Genomic DNA, 14,258 nt, shown 5'->3' with positions numbered 1-14,258 from the left:
TAAAAAACAAAAGAAAATTCCAGTGAACGTTTTGGAAGTTCTGCTTTGGTTTGTCTCAGCTGCAGAAATGGACACCTTCCCAGACTGCCCAGTCCCCATTTGCAAGGAAAGACTTTGCAGACTTCAGAGAGAGTATCTGGAGAGAGGCTCCTGAGGGAAATGCGGGACCCAGATTAGGAAAGGCCACGTGTGTACCAAGTTCCCGCCTTGTCTCCCTACCTGAGTTCGGTAGCTAATGGTAATGTCAGAACTGTAGCAATCACCCTGCTGTTGTCGGGGTGCCATCGAGTGGATTTCAATCCATAGCCACTCCAAGTGACAGAGTAGAACTGCCCCGTGGGCTTTTCTTGGCTGTAATCTTTATGGAAGTGTATCGCCAGGTCTTTGTCCCGAGGAGCCCCTCGGGGGTTCAAACCACCAACCTTTTGGTTAGCAACCAAGTGCTTAACCATTGTGTCACCAGGCCTCCATGGAGTTACCATAATGTGCCTGAAACGCTCCTTCCTTAATTTCTTCTTTAAATTTTAGTATTTCTCTTTTGCTGCTGTCAGAGGAACAGCCTTAATTTCAAGTTACCTCGTCCAAAGTGGAGAAATGTCATGACGATTTGGGGAGGTAATAGTAACAACAAATCACGGGCTAGGCACAGCATTATGTGTTTTCCATGCACCATCTCATTTAATCCTCATGACGCTCCTATAAGGTAACCTGAAACCAAACCCATTGCTGTCCAATCGATTCTGACTCACGACGACCCTATAGGACAGAATAGAACTGCCCCGCCGGGTTTTCAAGGGACGCCTGGTGGATTCCATCTGCAGACCTTTTGGTTCTTAACCACTGTGCCACCAGGGTTTCCTCCTGTGAGGTGGTCACTGTTATTGTCATCTCTATAGTATAGATGGATACCCTGGTGGCGTAGTGTTTAAGTGCTATGGCTACTAACCAAAGGGTTGGCAGTTCGAATCCACCAGGTACTCCGTGGAAACTCTTATGGGGCAGCTCTACTCTGTCCTATAGGGTCACTATGAGTTGGAATTGACGCGACGGCACTAGGTTTTTATAGTACAGGTGTGGAAACTGTAGCAGAGAGGGCTTAAATTGCCTGTCCCAGATGATTCAGCTAAGAGGTGGTGGAGAGCCAGGATCCAGGCCTGGACCCCATCTGACTCCAGAGCCCAAGTGCCCATCATTCCACTGTCTCCCTAAAGCAGCAGAGAGAAAAGGAGGGCCAGGGACAGGGGAGAAGAAAGTTCTTTGTCAAACCAGGGTATCTAAATGACCCTTTACTAGTAAATTTTTAGGATTATGTTCACCTTCACCACTTTTTGCAATTGCTATGAACAATCACTGGAGGGATTATACCAACAGTAAGAGAAAATAAACATTTTCCCAAGTCAGAGTGGACATGGGTGTGTTAAGATGTTGTCAGGTACTACTGAGCTATGGGAGGTTCTTGATCCGAGTGGGATTTGCTGGTACAGCATCTGACTTTCTGGCAAGCCCTGGGTACAGACAAGTGTCCCAGCTCCTGTTCAGTTTTCCCAAGTATTTGGACCATAGGTAGGCTCTGTGATCTGACCCAAGTTCCCTTAGAGTCCAGGGAACTTGTGGCCAAGGTAGGGATAACATCCTGAAGCACAGGACTTAATATTTGTTTCCCTGTATAGCTCTTTCCTCAAGAATATCCATGATGTTTCGGGGTAGTTTTTGATTGGATGTTTATTTAATTTACTAAAGTAACTCACACATAAAGTGTAAAGGTTTACGTGGCCTTGATAGGAAGAGCAGCAGACCCTACCTCCATGACTCCCCGCCTCCAGTCCTGTTCCCTAGGGGCAGCTGCATGCAGCCCTGTCAGCCACTTCTGTTTTTAATCTCCATATTTCTAAATCATATGCATGTACTATACATCTTGATCCATCAGTTGTAGATGTTACCTGTTGACTAGCTCTCTTAAATTTAGCACAACGCACTCCTCCTTCCTATACCCCTAGTGTGGTTTTATCATAATTTCTGGTTTAGTTAATAGTGTTTATTTTACCAACCTGTATAAGTTAATGCAATCTATTAGGACCATTTTCTTAATTGTAAACCCCTTCCTGCCTGGGGATATATCACTGCCTGTTTTTATTCAACTTATAGATACCTGTCTTAATTATCCGAAACCCTGGTGGCGTAGTGGTTAAGTGCTACAGCTGCTAACCAAAAGGTCAGCAGTTTGAATCCACCAGGCGCTCCTTGAAAACTCCATGGGGCAGTTCTACTCTGTCCTATAGGGTCTCTGTGAGTCAGAATTGACTCGATGGGAACCAATTTGTTTTTTTTTTTTTTTGGTCTTAATTATCTAGTGCTGCTGTAACAGGAATACCATAAGAGGGTGGCATTAATGAACAGAAATTTATTTTCTCAGTTTCGGAGGCTAGAAATTTCATTGAAGTCAGGGCCTTTACATTGTTAGCGTGTGGATTCCCTGCGCCTAGCACAGTGCCTGGTGCGTAGTGATAGGTGTGCCGATTTGTTGTACTAAAATCCATAAAAGACATTTTCAGAGTGAGTACCTTTTCTGTTGTTGCCATTAATTTGTTGATGATCAATTGTGCTTCTACTGAGTGTCAGGGGGACTTTTTTTGTAACTGGACAGACCAAAAGTAGGACTCGGTTTTGGGATATCAAGGACATTTAGTCTTGGGCTTTTGACATTTGCCCTGTTTCTGTTCATATATTGTCCCAAATACATGTTTCTTTTGTGAATGTTTGTTTTCTACCCTATAAACTAGCATTCCTCCTCCTTTTTGTGCCACCTTTAGTTTTAGGGAAACCTCTGCTGCTGGAAAGAAAATAGGACTTATTTGGGAAGGAAGAACAGAGGTAAAGAATCCACCCTAACCTTCTTCCCTTATAAGGAGAACTGGCAGGATGAGAGGTAGATAGAGCCTCACCGAATGGTTTTTAGAGTTTTCATTTCATTGAAACTTGAACACAAACATACCAGATAGATTTCTCCTTTTCAGCCCTCTAGGTTTTGGGGCAGAGGAATTCCTGAACCTATCCAGGTTGAAGTAAGGGGAAAGAGAGACACTGTTTGTAGCAATGCTGCCAGTCGTCTCCAGGACACCTTCTTTAGTCCTTTGTATTCTTAGAAACAAAGTCACCTCTTGGCAGGGATAAAGCCATTCAGATGCCAGCGGTCAGGATCTGGTTTCAAGTCACCAGCCTTGGAGAAGCACTGCCTGATTTCCTTTGGTAAAGACAGGCTGCCCCTTCTCGGTTCACTTCAGCTACTTGTGCACAAAGGTCGCTTCCTTAAAATAGAAACCTTTGAGGACTCTATTGGGTGCATCTGTGAATAACTGTTTGTCCTGAATTCTAATTTCATTTCTTAGAATTTTGAAAACACTACTTAGCTTTTCAATTTTTACATCAGCTTTCTCTCAGAAACAGTAGGTCTAACAGAGTTTGAAGGGCCAAGGCTCGCTCTTCTGGGAGACCGTGTGGTGAATGTTTACAGCAGATGTGTGGGCTGTGGCGTTGACAGGTCCAAGTTTTAGTCTCTGCTCCAGCACTATTCTCGGATGTGTGACCTAAAGCGAGTTAGTTCATCTCTAAGCTTCTGTTTCCTTATCTGTAAAATGACTCTAATAAAACCTACCTACAGCACTGCTGTGAGGCCAGGATTACCTGAAATCACCTATTTAAGAAGCACTTAGCACATAGTTAGCACTCTGTGGAAGAGAGTCCTCTTCCTTCCTTCAGGCCTGGGGGAGAGGCCCACCCGCTGAGGAGCTTGTTATGAGTGGGCATTAATCAAGGATTTGAGCTTTCACATGGCTTCACAACGTGCTCCCAGCTGGTGGCTTATTTATGTTTATTTTTTCTTTGCTAGGCAGGAGGGATAGCTGAAGGAAGAAAGCTCTTTTACTTCTGCCCCAGGAACTAGTTAATCTCACCTAACAATACACCCTAACAATAATAATCTTAGCAGCTATGACTTATTGAGCATTCTTACATGCCTGGCCCTTTGCCAAGCACTTTCTGTCCATTATTTCCTTTAATCTTCAAAGCAGTTCTGTTTTACAGGTGCGATATCCCCACTGTACCTATGAACAAACTGAGAATCCAGGTTTGTGTCTGGCTGCTAAGTATGCGTGCCTTACAATCAGTACCCCGCGTCTTGACCATGCCTTCACAGCCCCCATTGACCTGTGGTTCATTTTATCTTCCACACCCTTTCCTGACCTCCTGACATGTCAAGGACAGGGCTGTGGTCCCTGAGTACAGTACAGTGCAGAAACCTTTTAATGTCAAGAGAAAAAAGACTCCAAGTCTCGTTGTTTAGCTTCACCCCAGCTCTGCCTTGCACATGGGCAAGGCAGAAGAGCTGACAGTGTGGAGCTCAAGTGGGAGACTCAGATTTGAGCCACAGGTATCCCCAAGGCTCTGCTTGTATTCCATTCTTTCCCATAAAATCCCTGCCCACAGGGCACAAGAAGTGACAGAAATGGTACCTCCCAGAGCAGGCAGGGTGCAGCTGCAAGCAGAGGTTATTAATGAGGGTTGGAGGGATGGACGTACAGACAGCCAGTTGACTGGATAATGAAGGAGCAACGCCTTTTCCCCTCTGATTCCGTAACGGTGTATAATTAGCGGATGAACAGGCAGAGGCATGTGTTTATTTTCTTATCTCTGATTGTTGTGTGCACCAATGTCTGTGCCCCCAACTTTGCTTATGTTATTTTTTTCTCATTTTACCGCGAATGAGACTGGAAGCACCTTCTGAGTGGTGCCTGTGCCTTATGCATTTCTGTGGGCTTTGATTGCTTATAATTGAAAAGATGATGGGACAGCATTTGAGAAAATTTACGGAAAGATCAATACTCCCTGTAACCTCACCTCCCTAACAAAACCATGGCTTTTACTTTTCCTTTCTAATTCTCTCTTCATGGGGAGGCACACTCCATCCTTACATAGTTGTTCTCAGGTTCTCAGTCTTACCTGAAATCCACCAGGCAGCTAGTACAGTAGCTATGTCCTGTGCATGCTTGACAGGTTCCTATTCTTTGTTTCTTTACTGCAGTGCTTTTAATATGCAAATATTTACTGTCAATCTTAAGGAGGAGAAATTGTATAAAAAATAGTAATAATAGCTACTATTTATTGCAAGCTTATTGTTTGTTAGGATCTCTAGTAAGCTCTTTATACATGGTATCTCATTTCACCCCTGTGAGGCAGATGACATCACTGTTCCCATTTTAAGAGACATTAGTCGCAGCTAATTTGTAGTGGGCACAAAGTTTTGGCTTGAGCAGGCTGAGTGTAGATGCCATACTCTTCCTGCTAGGCAGCTTTGACCAGGTCTTTTATTGGGGACATCCTATGGGATTAGTACTCTGAAGAAGGACAGCAGTTGGAGAAATGCCAGCTTAAACTTGGAAAGTAAGTAGGAAGTGCTAGGTGAAGAAGGGAGATGATGGGTTTATCTTAAAGACCCTTTTGGGTTCCCTGAAACCCATGTCCCCCAGACATCTTTGTCTGCATCATACTGAGTAGGCGTTACTGCCTATTCAGCAGGAGAGGCAGGCATGGAGGGCTGGAGTGTAGTGTCTGCACCACTGTGCATGAACCTAGCTGCATAATGGAATTCACCTAAGGAGCTCTAAAAAATACCAATGCCTGACCTTAGTCTCAGATATTCCAATTTTATTAGTCTGGCTGGAGCCCAAGGCACGTGATCTTTAAATGGTCTTCGAATGATGATGATGATGCAGGCCAGGTTGAGGAACCATTAATTTGGACACATGCCTTTGTCATCTAGCTATCATGTCTTATACCAGTGTAAGGGGAAGAAACGGTTTCCTTTGTAGGTTAAATGACTTAATGGGGTTTTGTTATTGTTGTTACTTTTGTGAATGAGTCACCTGTGTTCTTTTTTCTGGCCAAGGATAGCCTTGTAGATCCTCTCTATGGACTATGCCTCTGACCCTAAGTTTGTACTGATTGCCACATATTGGCCAGTCATTGTACAGAAGTTTTACATTGTCACTAAGGGGACTGGTGAGAGAGGCTCAGCACTCATCCTGGGGAAGGATGTGGGTATAGTTGCCCAGAGGTCTGCATATCCACACTGTTGGTAGGGAAGCTGGGGCGAGAAGTGCATTCTGGGGGATGACTCTACATACATGTTTCTCATCAGGCTTACTATAAATAATGGGCTTTGAAGGGTGTTCCTGTCATTTTCAGTTGAGTCAGGCAAAACTGGGTAGTAGAATTGTATGTTGGTTTGTTGAGTGACTGAAGCTGCTCTTTATTACTATCCCAGAAAACAAACATTTTTTTAGGCATTTGGGAAAATATATAGCTTTGCCAACAAAAGACAGTGATTGTTTGAACCCTAAGCTACAATGACTTTTCTTAACATCTTTTCAAAGGCACAGACCTTAAGCTGTTCAAGGCCTAATTCTGGAATTTCTAGACTACCGCTCTTTATCCATCTCAAGACGGGTAAGTCTCAGGTTGGTCAAAGGGTTTATAACAGGAATGTTTCTGTTGGTTTCTTACAGTACAACAAACACCTCTTCGTGCACATTGGGCATGCCAACCATTCTTACAGCGACCCGTTGCTTGAATCAGTGGACATTCGTCAAATTTATGATAAATTTCCTGAAAAGAAAGGTGGCTTAAAGGAATTATTTGGAAAGGGCCCTCAAAATGCCTTCTTCCTCGTAAAATTCTGGGTGAGTAAGATATTGCTGTGACTCTCATGGTTTTTGCCCAAATGGCTGTGTTCTGTACATGAGCACAGTGCAGCACACTTGGCCATGGTTTGGAGCCAATTGCGCCTTTGTGTATATCTGTAGAATCACCAGGAGATGACAGGCCTACACCTGTGCAACTAGCCACATGGTGCACCAGGGTCATCTCCTGTCCCTGCCAAAGGGCGAGAGAGAGGGCAGCCTCTTTGGGCTTCAAGGCTCACTTCATGCCATGGCAAGAGGCCTCACACATGGCTGAAATCACAATGGAAAACATAGGCCACTATCCCCTCTTTTCTGTTTCTTCCCGCTCGATTAAGCAAAGTGGCCTATAAGTTGCATGGAGCATAAAACCCGAGGCAGAGAAGGAGCTGGAATGAAGATAAAGTTGTATGTGTCAAGATTTTTGTGTCAGAGAGGATATAGAATGGTTTTGTCCAGTGTATACCTCCCTGCTATTTTTAAATACGGGGCAAATTCCCCCAGCTGCTGGAGTATGGCTGTTCATGGCCTCTGAGAAGTGCTTTGCTGCTCCCTCTCTGTTAGTTAAGCTCGGGTCAGGGACACTAGAGAAGGCATAGCGTGCGTGCACTTGTATGAGCGAGTGTGTTAGTGAGAGAGTATATATGCGTGTGGGAGACAGCAGGAGAATAACAACCTGCCAGCACTGAGAGTTTACAGTTTTTCAGTCTTCACAAGAATCGAAAGAGAATTGTTTCCGATGTTTGTGCTCCTTAGCGTGGCATATAAGGACCCAAATAACCTGGTTCCTTCGTGTTTTCTGCCTCAGGTTCTGCCAACCCCCCTCTGCCCCACCTGTCCATCTTATGCCCATCTTTGTGTATGTTGGGGTGCTTTATTTCCTTTTTCCTACTCTACCAGCCGGCCAGCTTCTCCTCTTCCTTTGGGGCAGGTGGCTCCTCTGTTACGGCGCCTTTCTCACCTGATCAGACCATTGATTTTTCTTTTCCCGCATCACCTTCTGTAGTCATTCAGTTTCTATGCTGCATGGTGATTATTTGTATGTGTGTCTGTGTGCCTCCAGGGGGCAATATAATAGCAGCTACTATTTGTAGAGTGCCTGCTGTGTGCCAGAAACTGTGCTGACCTCTACGTGCACTGCCTCGGTCCACACAGTGTTCAGTAGAATTTACCTCACTTCCAGCAAAGAAACCAGAGGCTTGGAGATGAGGAAGCTTCTCTTTATATTCAGAGATACAAAGACTATAAAACCTACAGGCTACATGTATGTAGGTTGGAGGACTTGAAATCAGATCCATCAAACTTCAGTGCTGTTTCCTGGATCCCAGCCACAGGGTCTGTCAACCTAAGACTCTCCATATCCCCAATACCACACAAGCGTCCTACACAAAAAGCCGAACAAATGTGGGAACAAATGGATGAATTAAAGAAAAGTTCATATTTTAAATTCCTTGGGGGAAATTTGCATATTAAATGTAGTTTATTTGTTTTTTGTTTTTTTTTTTCCAAAAATCCTCCCATGGTAACTAGATTTTCTTTTCTAGGTTTCCATATTGAAATTTGGAATGTGAAAGTAGCCTTCTATTTATATTAATGTTCTTGGGGTTGGTAATACACGTGGACAACCTGAAAAAGCAGTAACAGCCACTTTGCCCTTTTGATGACTGCCACCTAGTGATGTCAGTCGTAGTTGAGGGATCAGTTTACTCCAGTATTGTATGGCCCAGGGACCCCTATGGGGGTCCTCAGGATTCTTTCAGTGGGTCTGCAGCATCAGAACTGTTTTCATTATGACGCTGAGACATTGTTTACCTCTTGCACTCTGCTAATATTTACACTGATGGTACAAAAACAGTGCGTAAAACTGCCGATACCTAAGTGTGAATCAAGGCCACAGGCTCCATTAGTGGTATGCATTCATAGTTTAAAAAAAAAAAAAAGCAGTTAACAACAGGAATGTCCTTTATACATTCTTTTACATCTTGAACCTCAAGCACACTTTGAAAATGAGCTCGATGAGCCTGCCCCTTCAGGAAAATCAACTGGCAATGTTTGTTGCCAGTGATGAGATTCAAGCTTTAAAGTGAAAATTGTAATTTTGGAAAACTTGTATTCACCTTGGTAAACTTAATATACTCAAAGACTTTTCTGAGGAGATCCATGGTGATATTAACTAATGTAGTTTTTTGATATTGTGCAAGATAGAGTATGAAAAGTTCATTGATACGGGTTCAGATTCCATTCCATTGTGGTAACCTTTAAAAAACTACCACTTGTTGAGTTTTGGTGGAGTATCAGAGAAAAATGACCACAGTTATTTGAAAAGCCTATTAAAATACTCTTCTCTTTCTCTTTCCTAATTACACATCTATGTGAGGCAATTAATTTTCTTTGTATACTTAAACCAAAACAACATATTGTAACAGATTGAATGTAGAATTAGGCATGAAAACCCAGCTATTTTCCATTAAGCCGGATATTAGATTAGCAAAATATAAACAGTACGGCTGTTCTCACTCTGTGTGTGTATGTGTGTGATTATAGGTATGTCTAGTAAAAAAAAAAAAAAAAGATGTAATGAGCCTGTTATTGGTATTTTTAAAAGAAGTGCTAAATAAATATTTTTAAATTGTACCAGTTTCAATTTGTAGTACAGAAGGAAATATAGATAGATAAAACCCACATAAAGAAAGACTATTCAGGGTCTTCAGTAATGTTTAAGTGTGTAAAGGGGTCTTGAGACCAAAAAGTTGGAGAACCACTATAAGAAGGTTATTTAAAAAAGTCCTCCCCAAGTTAATTAAGAATATTAATCAGAAATTAATAGGATATGATGAAAGAAACAATTTTCAGTACTTTCAAATTAAACAGTATTGGTTTTTAGTGATAATAAGAATTTTTATAATTAGCATACTATTAGAATATAAAGTGGTGTGGAGTGTGCTTAGAAAGTTGTTTTTGTTGTCACTTCCAAATCACCGCTCTCTGTTTTATTCCATGGATAATTTTAATGAACAGTTTCAGTAATAGGGCCCTTCAGTCACAAATCCCCAAATAATGAGGCCTAGATTGCAGATGTTTAAAGTATGGTGCCCAGCGTAAATTTAGGAATAATTACTCCTAGGTCATATATTAGTTTATTAAATTAAGGTTATGCAGAATTAAAATTGAGCACTTCTATGACTATGATAGAAAACATGATTCCTTCAGTATAATTGTTAGGATTACTTAACCTTTTAAAGAAATTCAGTTGTAACTAGGTTAAAATAAATGAGGAAAGGCAGTTTAAAATTAGGCTGAAAATTTGCTGCAATCTGAGATCCCATTAGCTTCCTCTGATAACTCAGTAAGAATGAATTACTCTTAGAATACCTATCCTTCGGTATCAGTAAATGCTTCCAGTGGATGTTTCATAAGTAAGTTTAATGCTCTCTTTGAAGTATTTTTTTTTTTTTAGCAGATTTTAGTGCCTTTTTAGAGCCACACACTGTGCCGGGCATAGTCACATACTTGAGATATAGCAGCACTGATGGTTTCTCTCTGAAGGTCTATAATGAAATTGCAGGAATATGTATGCTGCTCTAGGGGAGAAGTGGCGCAATGGTTATGCATTCAGGTGCTAACCATAAGGTTGGTGGTTCAAACCTACCAGCCACTCCAAGGGAGAAAAGACCTGGAGATTTGCTCCCGTGAAGACTACAGCCTAGGAAACCCTATGGGGGAGTTGCACTGTGTCATACGGCGTCACTATGAGTTGAGTCAGAATTGACGACACACAACAACAACAGTATGACATCAGTTAACATCACTGGCTTCTGTGTAAGTGAAGTCACATTAGAATGGTTTCTAGTGACAGAGCTGTGCTCCCTGAAGAGGCCATGCGTGGGTTTGGTGGCAAGAGGGTGTATTCTGGAGCCCAGCAGATCTGGCGTGCATTAGCTATTTGACTTCACAGAAGCCACTTGACTCTCTGTGACTCAATTTCTTTACATGTAGAGAGTGGGAACGAGCACATTTACCAAATCTTCATCACACCAAAGATTTTGTTCAATGATTTTTGGCTCTGAAGTTTATGAAGGAAACCCTGGTGGCATAGTGGTTAAGAGCTGTGGCTGCTAACCAAAAGGTCAGCAGTTTGAATCCACGAGGCGCTCATTGGAAACCCTATGGGGCAGTTCTACTCTGTCCTCTAGGGTCGCTGTGAGTCAGAATCGACTGGACAGCAGCGGTTGGTTTAAGGTTTATGAATAACGTGTTCAGAACATCCGTGTTCCTGATCTTGACACTATTAAACACTGTTAGGGTGGAGATCATAATTTTTAGTCCCATCTGAAAGTATTAGTTTCATCTGTACTTGTTATTTGTTTAAATTCATAATTTTGTTTATTTCCTTAAGTAACCTATATATGGCTGGAAATTAGCTTCTTTAGAAAGTCAGCTGCAAGCTGTGCTTGAGTTTTTCTCTTGTACAATGCATGACTGAATTCCACCCACCTCTTCTAGCTTGGGAAATTCTATGATCAAATTCCAAGACAGTTGACATTTTCATTTTTTAAAATTAACTGGATTGTCTGCCGTGTAACTGGCAGCCCATCTGCACGAACCTCAAAGCTGCAGTGAAGCAAAGCTCTGTCCACTTGTGGGTGGACAGATTCCCTTCTTAGGGCCTACACAGCACCTGATCGTTGTTTTATATGGGGGTGTGTGTGTGAAAGGAATCTGGTTATCTGCCAGTGACAAATATTGGCTTCACCTACAACAAATCTGGTTTCACATTCCCTCTGAATTATAATAACCATTTCAATGCTGCATCAACATGTGATTTTTCTGAGATGTTTTAATGAGGCATTCACATGTAAGCCAAAACTCAACTGTGTATGATGCTGCCAATACAAATAACTAAGGTGACAAAGAACAGTGAGATGCCTTCTACACTGGCTATGGCCACAAAGGGCAGGCAATAACAGTGACTTCCCGACTTACTCCTCTGCCTCAGGTGGGCAAGGTGGTTATAAAGTCAACTGTAAGAAGCATCCTAATTTTAGAACTGTTGAAATGGGAATAAATATATGTCTTAAAATTGAGGGAATATGCTATGTTTAACCTGAATAATAGTTGTTCCTAAAAAGAATGAGGAAGGAAGACTTAAGGGGGTGGGGGGAGGAAACGAGATTCAAAGGAGTTCAAAAACAAATTGATAATAAAACGTTTTTTTCATTGTGCCAAGCAGGGCAGATGAAGATGATACTTACTGTGCCGTAGAGGATTAACCTTGACTAAAGAAAGTTTTGGCCTTTGCCCTTGGCTTTTGGGAGGTAGCCTATAAGACTTTGAAATGTCCTACTTGATAAGAGTGTCTTTGTTTACCTGGAGGTCTTAGGCCGTGACAGATAGTCTGTACCAAAAATATGATTTATAATAGGAAGCTCGGGCCCCATGGTATCAGCTTAATCTTTGGAAGGACTGGGGACTGAGGCCAGCCACGCGGGCATCAACCATGTCTACATGACTAACGCCCAATAAAAACTCTGGGCACCAAGGCTTGGGTGAGCGTCTCTAGTTGTCAGTGCTCCATGTGCGTTGTCACATGTGGTTGCTGGGAGCAGTACTGCCAATACAGCTCCACTGGAAGAGAGCAACCAGAAGATTTGGTCTCAAACTTTGGGACTAATAAAATAATATGAAAATGAGATTGTATGGGTACGGATCCTGTTGTCAAGATAAAACAAATTTTATGCACATTTAATGCACTGTTTCTTTTTTCTCCCAAATTATTACTAAATGAGTGGTATCTTAGAAACCAGGATATACGATATTACTCTGTGGTTATTAATAATGCTTTGTACTCATAGTCACTGATTTCATTTTCTTAACCTGTTTTAAAGAAGAGAAAAGGAACGTTAGTTTTACCAACTATAACAGATGTAAGAAGACTGTAAAACACAGAAAGGAGCAATAAGTTATCTGGAAAGAAGGCAGCCTTTAGAAGATGCTTTTATCTTGGTAGGAATGAAACCACATTTGCTCAACAAAATTGACATCCACTATAAATAAAACAACTAGGCTTTATTTAAGGCGAAGAAACTGGTTGCGCATTGAAACTGGCAGAATGGACTCCCCTTTTTGTTTCAGCCTGTTTCTAATTGGATTCTGTATGATTTAGGTTGGAATTGTAGACTGGAGTCTATCATTTGGAACTGAATGTTCCTGTTGCTATCCATGGAAGAGGAAGTTAGCAAAATGGAATCATTTGCTTCCCACATGTTTCGAATAGTTATTAGTAAGAAAAGGACCTTTCAGCTCAATGAGTTTTCCATTTCTCTCTACTTCTATCTCATCTCAAAATGTGTTGAGTTTTGAAATTACCTGAACAATATTAAGTGATTGGATGATTTAAGTGGTAGAAAGATTAGCAGTACCACCATATTTAGAGGTACTTGTGGAGCTAGTACATGTTAAGTTCTCTTCCAGTGGACTGTGAGTGTGTGATTGTTATAACGCAGGGTCTATCTCTTGATAGGCAGGCCCTGCTGCATCAAGTTGAGCAATAGAGAATTGATAAACTTGCATGCCTACCCATTTTGATTTGATTTTATAAGAAAGCTTTCTGGGGCTTTTAACACTTTCTTGCATTGGCCGCTGCCGAATTTTGCTTGCTTCCCACTGTCACAGCCCTGTGTCCTAAACTTCATTGTGCTCCCCCTCCCACCCCGAAGCAGGAACCCTATCACCAATCTTTGTTTATCCAGCAGTGCGAAGTATATAATAGATTTCCAACTGTTGGTTTTGTTTTTTGCAAATTAGTTTTTTTGAATTATTGTATTTCATTTAGTCATTTCAGTCATGATACTGCATATCAGTCATAGAGAAAATGCTGTACATGGGGCACACTAACTTAGATGGCTCATAGTAAACACCTTATAGTTTGTTGAGTAATCACCCTCAAGGAATTTATAAAAGAGAACTCAAGAGACTCATACAAAAAGGTTTTCTTAGCTATCTCTTGAGTTGTCACATTCTTGTAGAAATGTTTTATTTATTTGAATTACTGTATTTTTATGCAAGTAACACACACCTTCTAAGTTTGTTTGCCAACCGCGCCCTACACCTCTGAGGTATTTTCATAAGTGCCACTATGCCTATTTTTTTTTTATATGTTCCTGTTTAAAAAATTAGTATATTATGCTTACGAAAATATCTTGTGGGGGAGGGCTCAGTTGGCAAACAAACATAGGAGGCACATGTTATTTGCATAAAAATACAATAGTAAGAAATACACGCATCACTGAAGGGTCCTTGGGTGGCACAGACAATTTATGCTCAGCTGCTAACCGAAAGATGGGCGGTTCACATCCACCCAACAGTGCCACAAAAAGAAAGGTCTAGCAAGATACTTCTGTAAGATCATAGCCATTGAAAACCCTACAGAGTGCAGTTCTACTCTTACATACTTGGAGTTGCCATGAGGCGGAATTGACTCAACGGCAACACATTACTAGAGTTACTTAACAAACATTCACCAGA

The 14,258-nt window shown here is 41.6% G+C and overlaps 1 protein-coding gene across 3 annotated transcripts in view; it reads left to right on the top strand.

Moving 5' to 3' along the window:
• Positions 1-14,258, top strand: part of TEAD1 (TEA domain transcription factor 1) — a 298,012-nt gene that overhangs the window by 249,942 nt on the left and 33,812 nt on the right. For all 3 annotated transcript variants that reach the window (XM_064288418.1, XM_064288417.1, XM_064288415.1), the window contains one exon: positions 6,561-6,734. In XM_064288418.1, coding sequence (XP_064144488.1) covers positions 6,561-6,734 — 174 coding nt within the window. The remainder of the gene's footprint in view (positions 1-6,560; positions 6,735-14,258) is intronic.

The sequence above is a fragment of the Loxodonta africana genome, chromosome 7 (assembly GCF_030014295.1).
Source record: "Loxodonta africana isolate mLoxAfr1 chromosome 7, mLoxAfr1.hap2, whole genome shotgun sequence".
Taxonomy (NCBI): Eukaryota; Metazoa; Chordata; class Mammalia; order Proboscidea; family Elephantidae; genus Loxodonta; species Loxodonta africana.
The sequence above is the reverse complement of the archived record's forward strand: the minus strand, read 5'-3'. Positions and strand labels throughout refer to the sequence as shown.